This window comes from Canis lupus, chromosome 38 (genome assembly GCF_011100685.1).
Source record: "Canis lupus familiaris isolate Mischka breed German Shepherd chromosome 38, alternate assembly UU_Cfam_GSD_1.0, whole genome shotgun sequence".
NCBI lineage: Eukaryota > Metazoa > Chordata > Mammalia > Carnivora > Canidae > Canis > Canis lupus.
In genome coordinates, this window is record NC_049259.1 from 3,224,309 (window position 1) to 3,250,138 (window position 25,830).

Here is a 25,830-nt window from a genome sequence, read left to right on the forward strand (position 1 = left end):
TTGTGTATATATCTGAAGGAATTGAAATCAGTATCTGAAAAGATATCTGCACCCTCGTGTTCACTGCAGTGTTATTTACAATAGCCAAGATATGGAGACAACCTAAATGTCTTTTGACAGATGAATGTGTAAAGCAACTGTGATGTGTGTGTGTGTATGTGTGTGTGTGTAAAATGGAATATTATTCAGTCATTAAAAAAAAAAAGGAAATCCTGCCATTTGTGACAACATGGACAAATCTGAAAGGCATTATCCTAAGTGAAATAAGCCAGACAGAGATTTACTTATGTGTAGAATTTTTTGAAAATCCAATTTCATAGAAACAAAATAGAATGGTGGTTCCCAGGGGCTGGGAGAGGGGTAATGGGGTGACATAGGTCAAAGGGCATGGAGTTTTAGCTGTAAGAATAAATTCTGAGGATCTAATGCACAGCATATAGTTAATGACACAGTAAACCACACTTGAAAGATGCAGAGAGTAGATCTTCAGCATTCTTACCACACATGCACACACAATCAAAGAGCTGACGATGGGAGGTGATAGATGTGTTACTTATTTTGATCTTGGCAATCATTCCACAATGTGTATGTATATCAAGTGTATGTTGTACACTTTCAATGTGTCCACCCCATTTGCCAATTATTCCTCGATTAAAGTCAAGGAAAAGAAAAGAAAGTGCTCTGTGGAGCTCGGTTCTTCTCAGAGGAGAGTATGCCCCTGTGCCTTCTCCCTGCTAGGGTGGTCTTTGCTTCTCTAAGCTAATCTTTTTCCTCGGTGTGCTCTCATACAGGGTAGAGAGGAAAGAAAGAGGGCGAACTGGGAGACCCATTCTGTAGCTTTAATCATCTCCTCTCCAAAGCCAAGATAATCCAAGCCTTCTGCCCACATAAGCATCGCATCTCTTCCTGCCTTGCCTCTTCCCATGACCTTGTTTTCCTTTTGATGTTCATTTTGAGGGTGGAGAGTAGAAAAAAAGCCTTCTCTTTTTGCGCTTTCTCTGAGTCAGTGGCCTTTCTGAGTCTTTGAGGTCTCAGGCAGGAAAATGACATAGCCCACCTGACTCTTCTTTCAGGGACCTTAAAAGAAAAGAACATTGCTTTATTTAAATCCAAAAGCACAAGTACCACTACCAGTTCATTCAGTTCAATTTAATCACTACTATTTAATTGCCTGTAATTGCTCAATATTCAGCTTGCCGCTCTAAACATACTGCAAGGCAAAATTAAAACATGGTTCAAGATCTTGGAGTGTGTGTGTGTGTGTGTGTGTGTGTGTGTGTGTGTGTGTGTATTTCAGCTGGATGGGCGGCCAGAGGCTCTCAAAGCAGGTTATAACTTAAGACATCCATTTAAGGAGTGGTGCAGATAACGAGTTGTCTGTAGGAGCTTGGAAAAGGAACAGATTCATGAGAGGTGATCAGGCAAGCTTCTTAGAAGGGAAAGAGTTGGGCTGATGTTCTTTTAATCACCTGCTGCCAGGAGTCTTAATTATTCATCTGTTTCTTATCTTACAGAAATATCTTTTGAATATTTCCATATTATCTGGTGCTGACTTCCTCTCCTACCTCTTTGCCCCTATTAGAGATGTTGTTCCCTGTAATATAGCAGCAGAAGCTTCCTGTTGGCCAGCAGCGAGAGAAGTAGGTGAGATGAGCTTAGACCCTGAGCTCTTTGAAGGCCAACTCTAGGCATCCCAGCCACAGGTCAAAGAAAGCCATTGTTCATTTTAAGTAGGGCAATGAAATACTGAAAGCCATGATCTGCAGTGATATTGGTGGCTTTAGGATGGAAGAAACTATCTGGGAGCCTACTACAGTAACTCAGGGGGATAATAGAAGCCAGTTCTTGGATCATGGCAGTGGGAACTGAAAGGACAGGACTTACAAAAAGACACAGCAAAGAAATTATAGATGGGAGTATGAGTGACCTGACATGAGGTGGGAGGAGGTAAATACTAGAAAGGAATCACAGTTCATTGAGTCATTCAACAAATATTTACAGTGTGCCTCCTGTGTTCCAGACACAGTGGTAGGCACTGTAATACAGCAGATAACAACAGGAAAAGTGTCTGGCTGCCTATGCTCTAGTAGGAGAAAAACACAATATACAGATGAACTTGTGAATGTATAAGATGCTAGGTAATGATATAATAAAGCAGGGCAAGGAATATGGCTGTGCTGGGGCTATTGGTATTTTATGGAGGGTGGTCAGGGAAGGCCTTACTGATAAATCGGCATTTGAATTGCTTCTTAAAGGCAGTTAGGGCTTTTGCCTCTGAGGAGGGTCTTTCGGGCAGAGGAGACAGCATGTCTAAGGCCCTGCAATGGGAGTGTGCAGAGAAGCAGCCAGGCCTTGTGCATAGGAAGGAGGAGGCAGAGCGGTAGACATGGTTGGGGGATGGAGACAGGCTGCGTCAGGAAGGGCCTTGGAGGCCACTAGAGAGGCACGTGAGGATTTGGAACAAAAAGGAATGATATAATCTGATTCCTGTTTCAGTAGGATTATTCTGGCTTCTGTGTTAAGACTGAAGGAGGAACAAGGTGAGTGCAGAATAGAAGAGCAATTCAGGAGGCTTCTGTAAACTCAGGCAGGAGATGATGGCGGATTGGAACAGAGTGGTGGGCATGGTGATTGCGACAAGTGTCAGATTCTGGGATTTGTTCTGAAGATGGAGCCAGAAGGATTGTGCTGAATTGAATGTGCCTGTGATAAAAAGAAGTGTCAGAGATGACTGCAGGCATTTTGATCTGAGCCATCAGAAGTTGGAGTTTGCCATTTATTGGGGAAAGTATGTGAAAGAGCCTCTGATTCTAGTCCTGCCCTGCGATTAGTGAAGAATTGAAGTGCCAGCTAGCAGTGACTTGCGTTAGGTCACCCTGGCTAGTAGTAGCAGAGCTGGGGGCAAGGCGACCAGGTCTGCTAACCTCTGGCCAGTGCTGTCTCCAGGAAATGACCCCAGTCTTCCTCAGCTCAGAGTCACACATGGCACAGCAAACGTGTAGTGAGGATTACAGTTGGAAAGGAGATCTGAACATTGACCATGTATTAAACTGATAGCTGAGCCCTGGAAGTGAAGAGGCCTAGTGAAAGAACTGAGGAGAGATAAGCAAATTAAATAAGCCAAAGAAAATGAGTAACATGGTTCATAGAACCGATGTGAGAAGAGGCCTCTCTGTGGTGGGTACTTGGAAGCAGTGAGGAAGGAAGGGATCTGAGCAGATGCCACTGGGCTTGGGTTTTGGAATGAACCTTAGGGAACTGTGGTATCCTCAGGGGAGCTTTTAGGCATCTTTCTTTCTTTCTTTCTTTTCTTTCTTTTCTTTCTTTCTTTCAGATTTATTTATTTATTTATTTATTTATTTATTTATTTATTTGAGACAAAGAGAGAGGCAGAGACATAGGCAGAGGGAGAAGCAGGCTTCATGCAGGGACCCTGATGTGGGACTCGATCCCAGGACCCCAGGATCACACGCTGAGCTGAAGGCAGATGCTCAACCACTGAGCCACCCAGACATCCCAATTTTAGGCATTTTTCTTATCCTTTCCACTAATGGGGAGAAGGAATACAACAGTATGAGGCTGAAATAGGGAGTTCAAACAAAAGATCTCTTCCAACTCTAGTGTTACCTTCTTGTGAGCCTTATTCAAGAAGTTGGCCTTCCCAGACCTCTGTGGGCCCGTTTGCAAATGGAATGAGAAAGCATCCTTTTTGCCGGCTTATTCTCCTAGAAATGGTGTGAGGATGACGATGGCAAAGGCTATGGAACTGTTTTGGATGAGAAATGTTGCATAAGTCAAGAAATCCTTTTCCCGTTGATTTTAGCAAGTTTTTAGTTCAGAAAACCCTTCATAGAGTCATAAAAAACTTTGCATTAGGGATATATTAGATGCAGAACACATTACCCAATAAAATAGATATTCCTCTTTGAAACAGCATAAAATATGTCCGTATCACTTTGATTAAATCTTGCTTAATTACTATGTCCGTTAGACTCCAATCAAATCCTGCCTGGGCTTTTAAATTTAATTTAATTTAATTCTGTAGTCACTGTTACCCAACCACAAAAGAATTAGCCTTGCCCTCAAGGCCACAGAGGTCTCTCAAGCACTATGAGGGTTAGCATTGGTCCCTGTGCTGAAACACAGGGCGAGGTTGGCCATGCCGAGTTCTGAGCAGTCTGCCTGTTTCAGGGGCTTCAGGCTGCTGCCCCAGTGGGGTTTAATTTTGTCCTTCCAGTCCCCTTCACATAACAGTATATGAAGAGCAGGAAAGGAAATTAATTGTACCTGCTGGCATTATTAAAGTTATCAGTGCATATCCTCTCCTGGGCCAGGAAGATGAAAAAGGGTGTTGTAATCAGAGCAGATGATTTCTGACACACAGGATGGGTTTCCTCCCCAGGTTAGATGTAAGGACCTGATGTCAGCCTGTTGCCTCTGGCCTGACACCACATAGCTCGGGGCTACGCTGAGTTCTGCCTCATTCTCCCACCAGCCCTGGAGGAAAGCTAGCCTCTGGCTCTCCGGATCAGATGTCTCTTAGGTAGGAAACCAGGCCTTCCCATTGCAGACAAAGAGTCTTCCAGCTGTATGTTCCTGGCCTCGAGATGTAATCCGGTATCTCAGTTAGGCCAGGTCCCAGACTCACACCTTGTGCAGCTTTGACCTGGATGAAATAAGGCATCATGGTGCTGCTCCCTGCTGATTCAGTTCATTTTAGCAAGTACTGATTAACTGTTCTCTGCCCTCATGCAAAACCTACAGCCGTAGGCTGTAGTCTCAGGATTTGACAGGATCAGGGAAACTTTTTTTTTTTTTTTTTTTTTAATCGGCTTTTCCAGAAAAGAGAAAATTTGGGCAGGTTAGCCAAAAGAGGGAGGGGAACAGGGCAGAGAGCCAGTTCTTACCTTAAGAAGCTGCAGAGGAGAGATGCTTCTTTGCTAGGGGGTGGTGAACTTTTTGAGGACAGCTTTGCAAGGGAGCTGAAAGCTTTCAGTTTTTTGACTAGGAGCTTACTTGGGTTTGTAAAATTACACAAGAACCCTGGGATTAGCCTAAGCATTCAGGGTTGTCCTGACCCCAGGCCAGTTGCCTACTTGAGCCAGACAGGAAGAGAGCACAAGATTCTTTTTGCTCCAAAAGCTATGAAGGATACACTCCTCTTGTAGTCTGGAGTCCTGCTTGCTAGGTTTCTGCAAACCCCCTTATGGGTCATGAAACAATAGCTCTTTGACTACATTTCTGTCCACAGTGATGGGAGCTGATTAAACTGGCAAGCAGATAATGGAGGGAATGGGTTAGATGTCCTAGGCAGGAGGTCATGGCAAAATGGATCTGTGGTTGACAAGAGAAATTTCAACATGTGTTCTAATCAGTTCTCAGCTAGGTTGCCTGAGATCCCCTGCCTCATGCCTTCCTTGAATAGATTTGACTCCTAGACCACAAGACTTGGGTATCAGAGGTTCAGCTGGGCATTTGCAAATCAACTCAGAAAGTGGCAATGAGCAGTGAGGCTCTCTTTGGGAGACACCACAGCATAGGGAAAGAATGAGACTGGGAATCAGGTAACCTGGGTGGGGACCCAGCTTCCAGATGGTTTCTTTGTTTATTTTTCTTATTGCTTTAACTCCCTACCACAATTTTGAGATTCTCTGGAGATTGGCTGTGGTCAGAGAAGCAAATCTGCATTAAAATCTGGTTCTCAGATAGGACAAAGTTTTCAGATTTTAAAAATCATGGTGAGTGGAAGGGAGATTGGACAGAAAGAGCAGGCATAATTGTGATATCAAGCTCCCTTCTAGTTCTATATTCTAGAAACAGCCCTGACTTAGGGCTGTTGAATAAATTTTTTTCTTTTTCTTTTCTCTCTTTTTCTTTGCTTTTCTCCTCCTTTGCTTCTGAATGTTTGTGCACTTGCCTAGGAAAACATTTCTCAGCCTTTTCAGAATATTTAAAGAAAAACGGTAAGAATATATCACAAACTTAGTGTACCCTTTATGCATTGGGTTTGCACAAAAAGTTGACATGCCCTGGCTTGGAGACCTGACCCCATCTCCTCAACCTGCTGTCTTCGGCCCTACATATTTTGCTTCAAAGCCCTACTGCCGCGAAGAATGCGGAACTGACGAGTCCACCATCTACGAGCTAGGACATCTTGATTAAATTAGTATGTGTGTGTGGGGGGGTGTGTGTGTGCCGTGGAGAGAAAGGCACAGTGACACAAAGGGCGTTTTGAGGAGCCCCGTAGTGCCTGTGGAGAATGAATGTTCTCGTTAAATATGGCCATGACCTGCAATTCCACACATGCCAGAGACACAGCTCAATTGTCCCCAGGAGTTGGGGGCTGGGGATAATCAGGGGGAGAGGCCAGCCTACAGCCACACTCTCCATCCCCAAGTGGAGAGGGCAGCCCAGCATAGAAAGGCAGGAATGCAGGAAGGCCTGCTGTTGCTTTTTTTTCGATAACAAATGGCAAGCGATGCTTTGATCGTGCTTCTTGTTATTGGTTTGGATCAAAAAATGCCTTCCTTTCCCTTCCCTCTGCTTCTCACTTCTCCACTAGGCACTAAGGGAACTCCTGAAAGCATGCTTTGCTTTATGCCTATTTCCACTGCCTTCCTTGGGGCTCCCCAAGAAGATTGGTGCCTGAACTCTCGTAGGACAGTGCCCCCTAGAACAGTGCTCACTCTTGTCATTTACCACTGTCCTCATCTCATTCATCCTGAAGTCCCAAGACCAAAGTGAAGAACAGACAGACTGTTGAAGGCTTCCACCCTGGCCACCACGTCAGTGGTGAAGCAGTGGTCGGTAACCTCTGGCTCCCTTTCATCTGCACCGTGAGACATGAGACATGCGTTTGCCATTTGCCCTTTGAACTGCCAACCATCCAAATACAGCAAAATGGATTTAAGAGCTAATTAAGTTTTGGATTCACTCCCTCTCACCAGAATATCCTAGCAGCTCGTTTCTACAGCTCTGTATACATGATTCTCTTTTCAATAGATGGAATCCTCGCCTTTACAGCAGTATAGACCTGAGGATTTGAAAACTGATTCATCGAGACTATTGTTTTGTATTCTGCCTCTCTTTCTTGCTGTGAAAGTTGTTGGCCTTTCATTCTCTCGTTTCCGCCCAAGAAATAATTATTGGGGGCTTCCTGCATGGAAGGCCTTGGACTAGAGGAAGAGGCTACAAATGTGACAGACTAGGAATATTCTGAGTTCGAATTCTAACTCTTGTAATTTTTTTTTAAATATTTATTTATTTATTTGAGAGAGAGAGAGAGCATGAGTGGGAAGGGCAAAAAGAATCTCAAGCAGAGTCTGCACTGAGCAGGGAGCCCAATGCAGGGCTCAATCTCATGACCCTGAGATCACAACCCAAGCTGAAGTCAAGAGTCTGATGCTTAACCCAGGCACCCCTAACTCTTGCACTTAATAGCTGTTCCTATGGACAGATTGCTTTACTTCTCTAAGCTGGAGCATCCACAAAATAGAGAGAATAATAGCTTGAGTTATTACTAAGATTAAATAGGATTATGCCTATAAATGACTAGTGCACAATAAGCCATCAGGTAAATGTAAGCGACAGTTATTATTTTTATTAATTACTGGGATCCCTGGGTGGCGCAGCGGTTTGGCGCCTGCCTTTGGCCCAGGGCGCGATCCTGGAGACCCGGGATCGAATCCCACATCGGGCTCCCTGTGCATGGAGCCTGCTTCTCCCTCTGCCTGTGTCTCTGTGCCTCTCTCTCTCTCTGTGACTATCATAAATAAATAAAAATTAAAAAAAAATTTATTAATTACTGGTTGTAGAGATGTAGTCCAGGTCCTTCAGAAGCTTATGTTATAATTGAAAGGGGAGAAGACATTTGCATAAATAGCTCTAATCAAGATCATGTAGATATGATACATGTCCTGTAAATAAGAGATAGTGTTCCACGATAATAATTGCCAGAGAATAGAGTACAGGTGTTAGAGGGAGAGCTTATGTCCAGCGTGGTTGTTCATGACCTGTGAACCAGTGTCAACCAGCAAAAACCCTCTTTCCGCATTTATGATAGATATCACTCATCCATCATGCAACTTTCTTTTTTTCAGTTTTTAAAACTTGAAAAGTGTGTAAAATATCTGTGTACAATAAATGAGTGACTCTAAAGCAAGCACACAAGTAACTAGCCACACAAGAAGGTACTGAGAACCTTATCAGCACCTCAGAAGTCCCTGCTGTGTTCCTTGTAGTCACAACTCTGTTTCCTCCGCTGTCCTAATTTTGTGATAATTATTCCCTTGCCTTTTTGTGCTTTCCACCCCCCCCCCCAAGATTTATTTATTTATTTGGGGGGGGGGAGGGAGAAAGCGAAGTGTGAGTAGAGTAAGGGGGGCAGAGAGAGAGGGAGAATCCTCAAGCAGCCTCCCCACTGAGCACAGAGCCCAACTCAGGGGGCTTAGTCCTAGAACCCCAAGATCATGACCTGAGCCGAAATCAAGAGGTGGCCCCTCAACCAACTGAGCCATCTGGGCGCCACTCCCTTTCTTTTCTTAAATTACATCTTTTAGTTATTCACCTCTACACAGTGTAGTTTAATTTTGCATCTTGCTTCTTTTGTTTGCCACGGTCTGTGAGTTCCATCGCTATAGAGCCCCATTTATGAATTCACCACAATTTACTTATCAATGCTCATTTTGTTATCAGTGGGCATTTGGGTTGTTTTGATGTGGGACTAATGCAAACTATGCCCCTGTGAACATTCTCATATGTGCATATCCATGTACACATGACCAGATTTCTAGGGGAAATGCCTAGTAGTGGAATTGCTGGGTGAAAAAATACACATATCTCCTTCTTTACTATGTAATGCTAAAGTATTTTCCAAAATGTTACTAGTCATTTTCACCCCCACCAACAATGTATGAGAGTTCATTTTTCTACATTCTTGCCAACGTTTAGTATGATAAAATTTTTAATTTTAGCTCTCATTTTGTTTTGACCTGTTTTAATGTTAGCTATTGTCATATTGGTTTTAGTTTGCATTTTTGTGATTACTAATGAGTCAGAGGTCCTTTCCATATTTTTACTGACCATGTAGATATATTCTCTCGTGAACTACCTATCCTGAATATTAGTCATTTTACTGATTATATCTATTAGACATATATTCTCCTACACTGTGACCTTTTTTTTTTTTTTTTTTAGTATTTTCTATTGACTAGTAAAAGCTCCTAATTTCAGTGTGGTTGCACCCATTTTCTTTTATGGTTAGTGTTTTTTCTATCATGTCGAAGAAAGCCTTTTCTATCCTGAGGTCTTGAAGATATTCCATTGCATTATCTTCTAAAAGTCATAGTTTTATCTTTCACACTGTGGTCTAAAGCCATCCCCATGAAGCCAGTTTTTATATATAGTGTAAGGTAGGGCACAATTTAATTGAAAAAAGAAAGTTGGGATTTACTTCCATATCGTTGTTGATTGAAAATTACATCCTTCCTCCCCTGCAACCACAGACACTCACCTTTTTTTTTCAATTTTTTATTTATTTATTCATGAGAGACACAGAGAGAGGCAGAGGCATAGGCAGAGGGAGAAGCAGGCTCCCTACAGGGAGCCTGATGCAGGACTTGATCCCAGGACCCCAGGATCATGACCTGAGCCAAAGGCAGACCCTAGCCACAACCACTGAAGCAGACACTGAGACACAACCACTGAGCCACCCAGGCGCTCCAGCACTCGCTTTTTAAAAAAATATGTATTGAAGATTTACCCTATGACAGGTGTGGTCCTATATCCTTTCCATACAGAATGCAGAGAAGTGACATTTGGGCTGGGTTTTTAGTGAATGAAAATGATTTCATAATTAGACCTGGAAAAGGAAGGTATTTGCGAGTGTTGGGGGAACAGGGTGGAAGGGCCTTTCCACATAGAAGTGACTGGCTCCGGGACGAAAGAGCACAGGAATGAGTGGGGACTCTTCAGAGGGTGGTGGGTACAGTAGTTTGGCTGAATCAGAGTATTTATGAGGCGAGTAGTTGAAACAAAGCTGAAAAGAGCCCCTAATGCCCAACCAAGGAGTTTAAACTTGATTCTCTGGAGAGCATTTGGGAACCGTGGAAGGTTTATTGCTAGGAGAGTGATGTCATGGAGCTGTTGTTCAGAAAGATGGGGCCTCTAATCTGGGGGCAAGGGAATGAAGGCCTGCAGCCTGCTAGTGGTGCCAGGAGGGATGAAAAGAGGACAGATGTCAGACATGTCGTGAAGGAGAAGTCAACAGCTCATGGCCACTTCTTGGAGAGAGGATGAGAAGTCGATGATTACTTCTAGCTGATTTTATGCTGGTGTCACATAGAAAAGGCCAGTTTGGTGCTAAGGAATTTGGGATAGCTGGGGAAGCTGACATCTTCTCTTATGTCCCAGGAACTAGATGGCCAAACCATCCTTGGATCCCCAAATGGTCCATTGTATGTCTTCATTTTTAGAACGTCATGTGAAGTTCCTCCATTTTGTGGACTCTGAGTCACCAGAGAATGCCTGAGATTTGAATCTGGATTCTGAATCACTACAGCTAATTTCATAGATTCCTTTTATGTGAGGTAGATTCAGCCCCCTCCTGCCCTTTGATGGACTGTGGTTTTTGAAAAGCCCCTAAGGAAGTAATGAGGAACTGTATTTAAAACCTCAGATTTGCTTCTTTTTTATTTTACCAGAATATTTTGGTCACCATGTCCTGGGAAATGAATAACTTTAAAACATAAATGTGGTAAGCCTTCACTTTCACCCCTACCCATTCACTCTTTTATACAAAGCATATTTCATTACTTGTTAGGTATCCAGTATTGCACTGGACCTGGTGAGGGCTACACATAAACATAAAATAATCTATGTCCTCAAAGTTTAGACTTTGGGTTGAACTTCTAGAAAAGGCAGCTTAGGTAATGTAGACCAACCTTCTGCTCCTTTGGAGCTGTTTTTCCCCAGGAGGCATCTACTATTCTAGAAAAAAATCACTGAGAGCCAAGAAGCCAAGCAGAGCTTTTAGTAGCCTTGTGGGGCTAACAGGACAAAAACTGGAATACAAGGCCAAGGAGGGGGAGCCCTGGTAAACTTCTCCAGGCTTTTAGGACCCCAGAGGGATACAGCTTAGAAGGAAGGATGAACCAGAAATAGACTTTAGCAGTCTCACAGGAATGAAGCCTGGCTTCAAATTATCATAATCTCTAATTGGATTAAGGTGATCTAGGATAGTAGTGGCTAGAAGCAAATTTAAATCCTCTCTAGTGGAAGATACTATCATCTTAGGCCTAATAGTTCCCACTCATCATTCTGTGTGAGTCGTGCTTATAAGAAAAACAACATACCCACAGGAGATCCATATAATGGTTATCAGACAAACTTTAACTCTCTTTAATACAGTTATGAAATAAAATAATAACAAAAAATTGGATATTATAAAGAAGAAACTGGGTAGCCCTGGTGGCTCAGTGGTTTAGCGCCGCCTTCAGCCCAGGGCGTGATCCTGGAGACCTGTGACCAAGTCCCACGTCAGGCTCCCTGCATGGAGCCTGCTCTTCTCCCTTTGCCTGTGTCTGTGCCTCTCTCTCTCTCTCTCTCTGTGTGTCTTTCATGAATAAATAAATAAAATCTTAAAAAAAAAAAAGGAAGAAACAACTTAAAATGGATGAAACAAGTACACATAAGAGCTTAAACTATTGGAAGAAAACAAGAATAAATCTTTGACCTTGGATTAGGTAGTATTTCTTAGATATGACACCAAAGCAGAAAACAGGCATAAATCTTAGTGACTTTGGTGGGTTAGGTAACTTTTCTTAGATATGGCACCAAACACGAGCAATAATAGAAAAAGATACATAAATTGAACTTCATCAAAATTATAAACTTCTGTGCTTCAAAAGACATTATCAAAAGGATTAAAAAGATAACCTGTAGACTCAGAGAAAATATTTTCAAATCATATATCTGATAAGGATCTAGTATTCAGAATACATAAGAAATTCTTACAACTCCGTAACAAGAAGACAACCCAATTTTGCAAAACAAGAAAGGCTTGCATAGACATTTCTCCAAAGAAGGTATACGAATGGCCAATAAGCACATGAAAAGATGGTCAACACTGTTCATCATTAGGGAACTGCAAATCAAAACCACAATGAAATACCATTTCATACCCACTGGGATGGCTATAATTAAAGAAAAATAAGAAAAGAACAAGTGTTGGCAAGGATGTTGAGACATTGGAACCCTCATACATTGCTGGTGGGATTGTAAAATGGTGCAGATGCTGTGAAAACAATTTGGCAGTTCCTCAAAAATGTAAGCAAAACTTATGCAAAAACATAAACGTAGAGTTACCCTATGACCCAGCAATTACATTTTCCTACATATGTATACCCAAGAGGATTGAAAACAGGCTCACAGAAAAACTTGTACATGAATGTTCATAGTGGCATTATTCATAATAACCTCCAAATAGAAACAATCCAAATATTCACCAGCTGATTAATGTGTTAAAAAAAATGTAACATATCCATTCAATGGGATATTCCTCAGCCACAAAAAGGAAATAAATTCTGATATGGCACAGATGGACCTTGAAAACAATATGCTAGGTGAAAAAAGCCACATATTAAGTGATTCCATGGATAGGAAATATCCAAAGTGGACAAACCCACAGAGACAGAAAGGAGATTAGTGGTTACCCAGAGCTGGGGGAAGTGGGTGGTGATGGTGGGAGTGCATACTAACAGGTATGAGGTTTCTTTTTGGGGTGATGAAATGTTATGGAACTAGATAACGGTGGTTATTGCACAACCTTTAGTATATTGTGAATATACTAAAAACCACTGAATTGTACATCTTATTTCTTTTTTAATTTTGCACTTTAAAATGATGAACTGTATGGTGTGTGAATTTTATCTGTATTAAAAAAAAGGAAGACTGAAGCAGAAATTTTAATACTGAAAACATACAGTAAAATAAAGAGCTCAATGTCTGGATTGAACAGATTAGTCAAAGAATAGAGAATTAGCCAAAGCATAAAGAATTAATGAACTGAAAGGTAGGTCAGAAAAAATTTATCTACTGAAGCTTAGAGAGGTAAAAGGACGGCAAATAGAAAAAAAGAGCATAGAAGACTTATGGGATATGGTGAAGGGGCCTAACATGCATACACATTAAGTTCCAGAAGAAGGGAATAGAGAGAATGGGTGGAAACAATATTTGAAGAGATAATGGTGGCGAATAGTCCCAAACTAGAGAAAGATCTCAAGTTGCCGGTTGAAGATGCATTATGAACCTCAGGTAGGATAAACAAAGAAAATAACATGTAGGCACATTATAGGGAAATTGTTGGAAACCATGACAGAGAGAATCTAAATCCTTAAAAGATTTAGAGAGAGAGAGAAGGCATATTACCTTCAAAGGAATAACAGCAAGATTGATAGCTGAGTTCACAGCAGAAGTAGTGGAAGACAAGAGACAGTGGAATGAAAAGCTGAAAGAAATATCTTTTAAAATACAGATGAACTAGACTTTTTCAGGCAAGAAAAAACTTGGAGAATTTATCACCAGCAGCCCTGCTCTAAAAGAAATACTAAATGATATTCTTAATGCAGAAAGAAGATAATCCCAGATAGAAGCCTTGAGATACAGGAGAAGAAATAGTGTACACCTAAATGATTGACTATTTGAAAAATAATGATTCCATGTGAGGTTTTAAGCACATAAAAAATTAAATGGCAACGATAGAGTCTATTCCTAGGTAGGGGTGGGGAAATTGGTTTAATAGGATTGTGCAAAAAGTGGTAAGAGTTAATTTATATTAGACTTTGGCAAGTCAAGGATATATATTATAGTTTATTTAGGTAGGGTCACTAATAGAGAAATATCACTGTACCAATCTAAAAGAGCAGGAAACTTCAATTAATAAGAAATGGCCCCAAAGAAGGTAAAAATAATTCTGGTAAAGGCAAAACTGTTGGGTCATTGGAACACAGCAGTGGCTTCCAGGGGTAAAGGGTGGAAGAGAGTTTGACTATGGAGGGGCAGCAGGAGAGCTTTTTTTTTTTTTTTTTTTTTTTGGCTGAGTGATGGAACTATCCAGTGTTTTAATAATGGTGGATTTCACAAAACACATAGAATATGCCAAAAGAGTAAATTTCACTGAATTTTTAAAAATGGAAGAGAAAAAGAAGATAAAAAATAAGAGGAAAGGAGGCTATAGAGACAGGTAGACAGGTAGAATGGCATATAGCCGTTTGGTGGATATAAATGTATCAATAATTACAAGGATAAATTGACTCATGTAAAATTAAAAGGTAGATTGTCAAACAGATTTTAAATAAAACCAAAGCGTATGTCACTTATTAAGAGAAGACACATGCCTTAAATATAAGCATATAGAAAGATTTAAAGGGAAAAGAGGATTTGATAAGATCAGACCAAGTAGATTTTAAAATTCAAAAAGTATTATCAGTGATAGAGGGAGACATTTTATAATAATTGGAGATTAAAGTTACCAGGAAATAGCATATACTTAATAACAGCCTTACAGTACTTAAGTCAGAATTAAAACAAGGAACAGACAAATCATCAACCTCACTGGGAGATTTAATACTCCTGCCTTGATGAATGATTAAAACAATTAGAAAAATTGAGTAAAGATATAGAGAGTTGAAAAACAGTTAACAGACTTTGCCTAAATAACATACATGGGCACAGTGCCTAACTGCAGACAACTACGCGTTCTTGTCAAGGGTGCCTGGAGCATTTATAAAGCCTGATCAAAGAAGGAAAATCAAAGCACTTCGGTGCAAAGTCAGAGCCAGAGATTGGAAATTGCCAGTTTCAAACCCTGGACATTTTCCTTCTCATAATCCAATGATTTTTCATCAGGAATGAGGTACTGGCAAGAGGAAAGGTGCCCTCTTCCAAGGATGTAGATTGTGAGTGTACTCGGACCATGCCGGATGGGAGTGGCAGTGTGCTAGAGTGCTGACCAAGACAAAGGGCTACAAGCCACCTCGGTATCTGAACAGAATTGGCCCACCCCGGTCCCCACCCCAGCCCCAATGAAGTGCATTCTAGTCCTTCTGCCAATAAAGAGCTCTACTTGTGTCCTAGAACTGACTTTAATCCAACTTTTTGGGTTCAGCCCTGGTACTGGGAGTGTCAAGAAAATGGTCCCCCCACAGCTGAAGCCCCCTGGAGCCTCTTCTCCTCTCGAGGCAGTGGGATTCTCAGGCAACTCCAAAAGTACTGAAACTACACGGATCCTTCAATGAATTGGCTTCGCTGCTGGGTTCCTCTTTCTGAAAGTATTTAATCAGCGATTTTCCCAGTGCCCCAGGCATTTCCTGGACGGGTGCTGCTGACTGTTTTACTTCCTACCAGGCCGCCCTCCTCTCGGTGTTCACGCTGCCAACTTTCAGATGAGCTCTATTAACTTGTGCTCTTCCAGCCTTTCCCGGCCATCTGGGAGCCACACAGGCATTCTTCCCATCCCCCAGCTCCTGGAATTCCTTATTGTGGGAGGGCCTATGCATGCAAGCACCTTATCATTCTGGCTCTCCCCACCCCTCCCTTCTTCTTGCCCAGTTCCAAGCCATCGATTGTTTTTTTCTCCAGTGTTCATTTTACAGTTGCTGAGAGATTTGTGTTCTCAAGTTGCCTGTTGCCTTTGTGTCTTTTGTCCCCTGTGTCCTGGTCTACCCAGGGCACCACAGTTACCTAGACACCATTTCTATGCCTTCCGTGTCCTGCCTGGGAGATCTTCAGTATGACCTCAAGAAATGCTTTGGCGCTAGAGATCAGAGCCTGAAGACATTATTATATTCTGCTAATAACATCATTATCCAGAAGAGCTAAAGATGGAAATTTGCCAAGAAAAGGGTCACAGTAGTGATTTAAAAAATGAAGCCTCATACTTGGTTATCTCTTTCCTTTTAAGGGATTTTGCTTTCAGCTTATTTTCTTAGTCTTAGAATGGGTCCTTCTAAGAGATAGAACGACCGTAAAGGAACATTCGAGTTGTTACAACACTGTGTTTTAGTCTCTGCCATCTAAGGTCCTGGGAGAGCAGAGGGCCTTTGGCTTCTTCCCAGCCCCCAGCCCCATCCCTGGCCCTGGTCCAGTCCAGTGGGACTCAGTCTTGTCTGAATTATGTGTTTCCATAGCAAGAGGTTCTGGTGACTTGTCACAGAGCAGGGTGAGCATCCATGGAAGGTAGGAGCTGAATCCACAGAGATCACTGTCTTGCTAGAGAATGGATTTTCTCCCAGGGCCACTAGCGTTCCTGTGGTTATTAAGTCTGACTGTTCATACATTGCAGAACTTCTGGAAAAGCCTTAAGGAAATGGCTTTCAGAAACAAGTGCTCTAGAGGACAAAGCCCCTGGATTTCATTAAACCAGAACTTGGTAATGGGTAGTCTTTGACTTTTCTGACCTAGGCAGTAGGGAGCTCCTACCTTTGTTTCTTTAATTTATGACCCCAATTGAACGAAGTCCCAGTTGTGCAGTTGAGAAGGATTTTCTCTGTTTAATCTTTCTGAAGGGATAGAAGGTAATTCTATCCTCCTTATTTTCCTTCTATACTACCCTTTTCCACTCCCAATTCCCTCCTTTGTGCTACACACCTACTTTTTTTGTCTCCCCATAGGAAAACTGCGTATTTCTAATGGAGTCATTGTTACTTTGGTTCTTACTGTAACTGAGGAGGAGATTAGATTGTGCAGCAGGGGGCATAAGGAAAAGCAAAGATTGTTCTTCCCTGTGGGTTGATAGAACCCTTCCATCAGAGATTTAGCTGGAATCCTGCCTGGGGGTTAGCTTCTGGGACCTTCCCCAGTTCACGATCATTAATGTATTTTGAGGGCACATAAGCAGGAGCACAGGTGTGATGGGAGAGCAGTCAAGTGGGTGTTAATAGAATGATACCTAACGGTTATTGAGCATCCTAGGTGTCAGATTCTGTTTTAAGGACTTTACGTGGATTATCTCATTATCACCCTATTTTGCAGATGTGGAAACTAAGGCGAAGAGCAGTCATATAATTTACCCGAGGTCATGCAATCAGGTAGTGGAAGCAGGATTCAATTCTTGCTCCGTCCAGAGCCTACGTGTGTCTTCACCCTCTCCCAGTACTGCTTGTGGCCTCCACTGGGTGCTGAATAGCTGTGTGACCCTGGAAAAGTCATTTCACCTTTTGTGTCTCATCTGTGAACTGTAACCTGTGTATGTGGGCACCTTCTGATGGAGTTTCCACTTTTAATGATCTATATGCTGTAAAGGCAACTCTGTTGTTTTATTTCTGTCGTTACATGAAAGCACGATGTTTAAATTGAAACAGACATTTTATCTAATTGACTCAACAACTGTGACTACCTCGCAGCCCCTGTACAGGCACAAAGCAGGGATTGACACCATGGGAGACCGAAAGTGCTTTAAAAGTTATAATCTGTTTGTTTTGTTGTTTAGGCTAAGTAATTCAGATCATTAAACAAGAATCTGATTGAGAAGTCAGTTGTGTTAGAAGGTGAATTCTGAGCCAGGTATTTTGAGCCTCAGACGGTATCAGGTTTCAGACATTTTCTTTTAAGTTATGACTCTTGTCTCCAGGAGCACGTAACTACACCCGTTCACTTCTGAGTGAAGGAGCTACTGGTGAGCTTTGTTTTTACGGTGCTGACAAGCTCAAGAGATTCTTTAAAAGTAGAATGTGCCCACTCTGGGAGTCACTGAAACAATGTCATTATAAACTGAAATATCTATTATCACTTATAAAGGAAAATTCAAAGAAAAAGGATATGCTGTAGAATAGCAAGATTTTTTGAAATCCAGATTTCGGTTTCTGGCAAGCTAGATTCACCATTTAACTTGCTCTGGAGTTAGGTTAAAGTGCAGAATCCTCTTGGTTGAGGTAGAAAAAAAATATTGATCTTGAATAGAAAACTAGCTTAAGAAATTCCAATTCTAGTAAGGCCTTTGAAACCAGAAGAGCTGTGTTCTGATAGGCTTGGACATCCAGATTAATGTCCATCTTTCTCGGTGGCTTGTAAATTTTAAACTGTTTTGTATACTGTTGTGTTCCCAGTCAAACCACAAGTGCTTGACACATAATAGGCATTCTATAAATATTTGCACACAGACTATTGCTCACTCCTTAAAATCCAGCATTTCCCCCTTGCCAAGATCTAAGAGTTGAACCTGCTTCCAAACATCTCATCAGCTACCTTTAGAGGGCGAGTCATTTAATGCTTGTCTTAGTTGGTGGGCTCTAGTCCCTAACCCACTATTTTCTTTATTAATTCCACAATTTCAGCATACCCAGTCTTTTTAAACCTGTGCATAATGACTCATTAATGAGTTGTAAAATGAACCTAGTGAGTTATGACTAGCATAAAAAAAAATAGAAGAAAAAAGAATAGGAAATAGAATGCATTGCGCGTAATGAGTACTTTTGTTGTAGATACACCATAATATGAAAATTGATTGCAGTTTTTAAAAAGTACATTTTGAAATCCTGGTCTACCCTGTCTTGAAGGTAAAAGCACTTTTAAGTGTCCCTCTCATGGCAGTTCCCAGCCTACCTCTCTATAAAAGTCTTGCAATTCAGTATATTTGTATTTTATACTAGCTGGGGCTCCCCAGAGTATGAAGTTGTAACTGGAGCACAGCCTTCCTGAAGCCGTCACGTGGTATCTTAATGAGCACTTGCTGAATAGAAAGAGATCCTCTGCATATACACAAGTGGTGTGGCTGTGGGGAAAATCTAGAAATCATTTCTGAACTCTGACCTGCAGGATCACCGCCGCCCCCCTCCCAGCAACCCTGTAACTTCACACTGTGCCACTTGTTTTGAAGAGCTGAGGTGGGTTGGGGAAAGGCCAGACATAATGTCCACCAACCCCAGCACTGGCCGTGCTGCCAAACACCCACTCTTTGTACCCCTATCCTCCCCACCACAAGCATTGAAGGCAAAGCTCCAACTCCTGAAACTTGACCTCTTTGAGGTGGTGAATGAGTGCCCCTGAAACTGTCACTGTACATCTGGTGGCGCGTCTCCTGCTGCCAGAGCTTCATGTGGATTTCGTATCCCTTTCCTCAGAAACCTGTAAATGTAAATTCAATTTTAAAACTGGATTTTTTAAACAGTTCGTCTCAGAAGTATCTCTGGGGGTGGAGGGGGAGCAGCACTGGTGGAGGGAGATACGTGCCCTTGAAAATTAGATTCTTTTTTTGGAAAACAGCTGGCACAGGCTCATCGGCAGGGAACTAAATGACCCACTGTTTCTACCTGCTGACAAGCTAAGCCTTGGGACGGCGCTGAGATTAGCTCTCACCACATGGCAGAGGCATGCCTCCTCTCTTTTTCCTTTCATACAAACGGGATAATTTTGTGCCTGTCAAATACTGCGGCTTTGTAGTACCGATAGCCCATAAACAACAGCCCACCCACCGCACTAGTGCTGAGCAAAATAACTAGAGGATAAGTTAAAAGGTAATCTCCCTGATGAGGACTGGTTTTAGACCCTTTTCATAATCTGTGTTCTTTGGTCAATGCCGATAGACAAACCCATGCGAGCTCAGGAGATGGATCCATCCAAAGAAGTGTACCCAGCCCAGTGTCGGGCAGCCCAGACCACGTGGCCTCTTGTTTCCTTGCATGTCAACCGCTACATCTTTTCTTTGAGGGAGGAGGCTTTGGAAGATTATGGTCTTGGGGAAATGAGGCTGTGCGTTTCATTTCTGTCATCCAGTGCTGTTCTCTGTTGGAAAAGGAGGATTCCCTGCCCATTTTGCAAACGCACAGCTGGCAGGAGCTGTAGCAATCTCGGATCAGCTCCGCCCCAGCAGCAGGCAGAGGGGGGCCCTCCTCCCCGGGAAACACACTGGCCACACGGTTGTAGTGAGTTTCAAAATAAAAGATCCCCGCCTAAGACACCATGCCACTTCCTATCCCATAGAACCAGCATTGTTAACTGTGCCACATCTCTATTCTAAATTTAGGCATCCTCTTTTTTTTTCCAGGCAAAGATTACTATGCAAACATTTAAGAGAAAAACTTTGCCCAAAGTAATTTTTTCCCTCAACTTCTATTTGGTTTCCTGCAATGTTTAGATGACTCATTCTCTTCCAAGAAATTGTAAAGAAAAGAGATGCAGGCTGTGTGATAGCGCACAAAGACGGCTCTGTAAATTCTCTTTTTCTTCCCTGCCTAGAAACCCATTGCGTTTTTGTTTTTTTGTTTTTTTTTTTTTTAACAGGGAACGGAAAGGCCCTGCAGACTTCATTGTCATGTCCTCGGCCTCATCAGGTTTTGTTGTTCCCGGGATTAAATGTCCCTTTTGTCTTTGGGTGGGGCCCCCTGGTAGCTGCCCAGCTCCCACAAGCCTTCCACGGGGCGGCCAGCACGGAAGCCCTTCCTGGCTTGCTGGGCTGCGCTGGCCCCCAGAGGCCCCCAGTGAAGGTCTCTGAAATAGAGACCGGTGGCCCTTTAGCATCCGTGAGAGGAGAGGGAGGGGAGGCCTTGGCCATTTCCTGCCTCTCTCCTTGGGGTAGAACTGTTCCCATGTGTTGGGGGCTTTGGGGGCCACCTTCGCTGGGGTAGCTCCCCATGTGTGCCCAGCCCAGCCAGCCCAGCCCTCAGCCACAGGGAGCCGTAAGTCAGGATCGCTTCAGCAGCTTGTTCAAATAAACAGGGATAATAGTTGAGTCGGTCCTTTTCCAACTAATCGGTACACGAAAGGAAACATCTGCCTGGGCTTAATTGCTTTTTTATTGGTTATGCTTTTTCTCCTCCCTCTTCCCCTCCCCCTTCCTCCTGCGGCTAAGTTATTGAAGACCTGGGTAAGCAACAGGGTAGGGGAATGGGAGCTTTCTCCCATAACCTCCACCATTTAAACACAAGGAGGTGGTAAGGGAGGTCTGGAGCCTGCTGGCAGCGGGGTTGACCTGGAGGTGGGAGGGCAGGGCATTTGGGGGGCAGGGAGCTTGGAAGTGATACTCATGGTCACTTCCTGGCCTTGTTGCTGACTCTGGGGCTGGCTGGTGAGTCATTTTGCCTCACTTCACCTCCTTGGGTCTCTGCTGCTTCAGTGGAGCTCAGCTTTCCTCATGATGGGAAGGAGAGGCTGGTACGCTAGATTCTAGATAAAAGGCATTTCCTCTTGTGGCCTCTTTCAGTGGTTAAGGGCATTGAATGAGAGACGTTTGGGAATGGTAAATTTAAGACTGACAAGATAACCCCGAAGCTGTGCATTTTGTAGAACATCTCAGCCCCCAAGGAGAACTTACTCATTATCTTCTACTTTGGGAAGTGAAGCCAACGAGCTGTACACTGAACTGGGTGGTGGTTGAATCTAATATGGACTCAAGAAGACAGGCAAAAGATCATGAAGAATCATAGAATGGTCCAAGGTTAGGGAGGGGCCTTAGGAATGCGTTAGACTTTCATTTTATGGAAAAGAAAACAGGGGCCCAGAGAGATGAATCTTGTTGTTCAAAGTTATCTTCTTGATGGTGGAGGAGCCAGGAATAGGAGAGTCTTGTGATTGCTCCTTCAGGGCTCCTCTTACCCATTTCCACACTACCAGGTGTAAAAAGTCCTGCCTTCCCACAACGAAGGTCACACATATGTTATATCCCATAATTAATTCCATAATAAAACAAAGGCAGAGCATTAAAGAGACATGAAAATGACTGAGGGACATGTAAAAAAAGAAGTTCAGGTTCAGTACAAAGAACTGCAGATCACAGTAGGATGCCATACCCAATCGTCAAGAGAAAAAAAGGTGAAGTGACAGGCTTATATGCTTCTGGTGGTATTTTTCATTGGTACAGTTTTTCTCAAGGGCAGTTTAATGGCATAAATGAATAGTCTTTGACTCAGCAATGTGACTTCTAGGAGAAAATGATGAAAGGTGTGTGCATAGATGATACACAAAGTAATGTAATACGGCATATTTTGTCATAAAAATTTGTAAGCAAAGTGAATGTCCAAGAATTGGAGCTACATCAATATCATCTTTCATTATGTTCTAGAATAATATAGAGGTAACTGTTCACAAATATTTAAGTGAATAAGTTACAGTGTGTATAATGCAACCCTGATTTCATGAAAATCATACAGAAAAGACAAGAAAAACGTGTTGATTTCTTAGTGTTAAGAATTAAAAGTTACTTTTTCTTTTTGAATGTTTCCTATGGTTTTCTTGCATTTGGGGTTTGTTTTTGTTTTGTTTTTTCTTTTTCCAGTTTTCTTATTAATTACAATAAACATATATTCCTTTGGTAGTAAAAAAAATGGTTTTAAAGTCATACATCTTGAATATAAAGCAAGATCATAAATGATTATGTTTCTGACGTGCAAGACCTCTCTCTTTCTTTGCCTGGAAGCAGAGCCATGCCAGAGGTAGTACTCTACCTTCTGTTAGAAGGGCATTGTTGTTATCTGATTGGTAGGAAAGAACTAGAAGGAGCTGGCAGACAATAAAACAAGGACTTTCTCTCTCAATGACCCAGTGATGCCAATCAGTTTTATCCCCTGCTCTTGACCTCAGCTTAAAACACTCAGTTTAAAAAAAACAAAAAAAAACAACAACAAAAAAAACACTCAGTTTAGAAGGCATGGCTCTTTTCTCCTTCCTGCTTCTTTATTTCAACTATTCTGTACGTGTAGTTAGATTCCAGCCCTGGGTGGTAGTAACAAAGAACCCAAGAGCCACACTGCTTAAGATTAACCTGTTGGAAACCCCTTAATATGTATTATCAGAATCCAGTAACATTAGCTAATGTCCAAACCAGTCATTATTGGGGTTCCACTGCCCTGGGAGTTTGTGGTAGAAATGAATCAAGTAGGACCTATCCCTCCTTCCTGCTTGGAGGTTCCTACGTAGTGAGGTACTTTGAAGTCCTTGGATATTTATATATTTCTTTCTATGGCATCCTATTTCGCATCTGACTTTCTTGCACAATTCTCAAGAAAGCTCAAGTGCAAGTGTCCAAGAAAGCTTACTCCACCTCCCAACAGTCACTAGGTAGGATATGGCTTTCAGGCCTGCTCTTCGGAGTGTAGGCTTCCGAAAAATCGAAGCTTACACTCATTCGCCCTCCACACGGTTGCCTTAGCAAGGCTATAGGAGGGGCACATTTCATTTTATTCAAACTCTTTGAGTAATCTGACCATAATTGGGTCTGATCGGAGTGGTTATCTGATTTGCTGGATTAAATAATGGGCCTTAATTGAGTCTGTGTTAGTTATAGAGCCAATGCAGATCTTGCCTTTGTCGCCCCCTACTTACTCCTTCTGTTCCCCAATTAACCTTCATTCTTCTTTCCTTGCAGAGTAAAGAAGTCGGCCAGCAGCTCCAAGATGATTTGATGAAGGTCCTGAATGAGCTGTACTCAGTAAGTCAGATGGGTGCCTGGCTCTTTAACAAGCAGAGGGAAGCAGCATTTGGCAGCTTGTGGCCATAGTCACATCAGCAGCAGAACTGAGCTGAGGTTAACAGTGCGTGGTCCCCATTGGGGGTGACTCCACCCATTTCTTTTCTTCACATTCTTAAACTGAATGAGCCAAAACTCTTAAAATAAGCTCCTTCCTCAGTTGTGCAGACTAACTCTGGCCTCATTGGGGCATAATCGCCAGAGACCAGCCCAGGCCTTCATCAGCACAACTGATGCCCATTAGCTGCAAGCCAGGGACCCCAGACCTAATGGCAAGGAACACAGTCTGTTTTGCGCCATTCATATATGCCTGCTGGGAAGGACTTAATGTTCAAGGTTTCGCATCAGTTCTGGGATGGATCTGTGGGTTTGAGACGAGAGCAGGTACACTAGAGGAAGCACAGGATCCTTTTAAAGGCACCTGATCAAAGGGGCCAATTCAGGCAGAGAGGGCTTGGCATCAACTCTCTGGGGTTTTCAAAGGCCAAACCTCAGTAAAGAGGCAGGCTTCAGGTTTGGAGAAGAAAACACAATCGGTTTTGAAATGGCTGGTGCTTTAAGGCATGTGATGCCTGTGGCTGGTGCATGTTTCTTCATGCGCTGGGAGGAGGAGGTAGTGGTGGTGTCCTCTCCAGCCAGGGTTTGTTAATTATAATTAAAACACATATGCACACCAGGAAACTTAGTGTTGTCATACGGGGAATATTCCAGTTGTGTAGCTAAAGCCTTTCAGGGCCCCCTTCTTCTGCAGGGCTGGCCCAGCCTTTGTGTCATTCTCTGGGGTTGCCCCATTGTGTTCTGGAGGCAAAATAGATTTCCTGTGTTTACTTGGTTATTCACTGTGGTTTCTTCTTTCTTTCTTTTTACTTCTTTCCTTCCTTCCTTCCTTCCTTCCTTCCTTCCTTCCTTCCTTCCTTCCTTCCTTCCTTCCATTCTTTCTTTCCTCCCTCATAGGAAAACAGGCCATGGTGACATGCATCACAGGCATTTGGAATCAGAGAATTCCATGTTCTTGGTCCAAAAGCCTAGGTGTGGCTGTTTTGTCATGGCAACTATGAAGCAAGCAAATAGGGTAGAGTAGTCATCAGACTGGTCTCCAGTGACACTCAGTTTGTTTGGAATTTCTGCTCTGTGATTCTTCTGCTCTGAATCCAAGTAGATAGATGGTACTCTTTGATTCAACTCCCAAGTTTTCATTTCTTTCAAGTGCAGTTAAGGCTTTTTAAAAAAAACAGAAGCATGCTGATGTGAACCATTTACAGACTAGATGGGTTTTCCTAAACCCCTTTGTCTTTTCAGTGCTTTGCTTCTGCATTTTATTTTTCAAGCATCTTCTAGGCACCAGGAAGAGCTATTAGTCCCTTCTCCTGGCAGAGAATTCCCCAAGATAGACTGTGACACAGGAAGTCATTGTATGAATCCTTTTATTTTCTCATAAGCATCATGGGCCTCTGCTACTTGCTCCTTCTGAGGAGGAGTAGGATGGAGAACCAGCAAACCCCAAACCAGCTCAACCCCAAGTTGCCACTTCTGCAGGAGGACTTGAGGTAGCCACAAAAGAAGAGTGTCCAGGGATCTACATACTTTGCTCAGAGTCCGAGATCTCCTAATATGCTATGATTTTTAAAAAATAAGTAAGTGAAAAGGTATACTTTGTGGGAAAACCATGGAACTTGCTGCTCTGGTTTGAAGAGGACTGAACTGTCTCATAGGACTGCAATCTCCAGGCAATCGAATATTGGCCAGTGCTTTCCTGCTCTGCACAGAGCCTAAAATGTTCCTGCCTGGCGCACAGGCTGAGAATTGGCTGGGCATGGAGTCCTCTGCCATGAGGCAAATTGGTATACACTCTTTTATTTTTATTTTTGTTTTATTTTATTGTAGTGTAGTTGCCACACAATGTTATGTTGATTTCGGAGGCACAACATAGTGATTCAACAAGTCTGTACAGCATGCTGTGCTCACTGAGTGCAGCCACAATTTGTCACCATACAATGCTATTATGTTACCATCCAGTATATTCCCTTGTGTTCTATCTTTTATCCCTGGATACACACTCTTCTAATCTGTCCAAGGCCAAAAGAAAAATTTAACATTTTTCCTAGCAAGCGATGGGAAGGGAAGAAAGAGTAGAGAACCCTGGCAAGTTCCAGGGAAGGCAGAAGGGTCTGGTAGGGCGATTCTCAAGCACAGTGACTTTTTCCTCCAAGGGGACATCTAGAAATGTCCGTAGACACTTTTTTTTTTCATGGCTGGGGTGGGGCTGTACTAGAGTTCACGATGCAGCTATAATCCTGTAATGCATGCGATAGCCCCCTACAACAAAGAATTATCTTGCCTAAAATGTCAGTAGTACCAAGATTGAAAAGCGCTGG

At 42.6% G+C, this 25,830-nt stretch overlaps 1 protein-coding gene and 1 long non-coding RNA gene across 12 annotated transcripts in view; one reads left to right on the plus strand and one right to left on the minus strand.

Moving 5' to 3' along the window:
• SRGAP2 (SLIT-ROBO Rho GTPase activating protein 2) overlaps positions 1 to 25,830 on the plus strand; it is a 235,414-nt gene that overhangs the window by 133,469 nt on the left and 76,115 nt on the right. For all 11 annotated transcript variants that reach the window (XM_038586064.1, XM_038586065.1, XM_038586066.1 and 8 more), the window contains exon 5: positions 23,354 to 23,416. In XM_038586064.1, coding sequence (XP_038441992.1) covers positions 23,354 to 23,416 — 63 coding nt within the window. The remainder of the gene's footprint in view (positions 1 to 23,353; positions 23,417 to 25,830) is intronic.
• LOC111094499 lies at positions 707 to 24,392 on the minus strand. Its single transcript, XR_005385606.1, has 3 exons — positions 23,311 to 24,392; positions 3,628 to 3,766; positions 707 to 1,077 (listed from the first exon to the last, which is right to left on the minus strand). It is a non-coding gene; the product is annotated as an uncharacterized LOC111094499 (long non-coding RNA).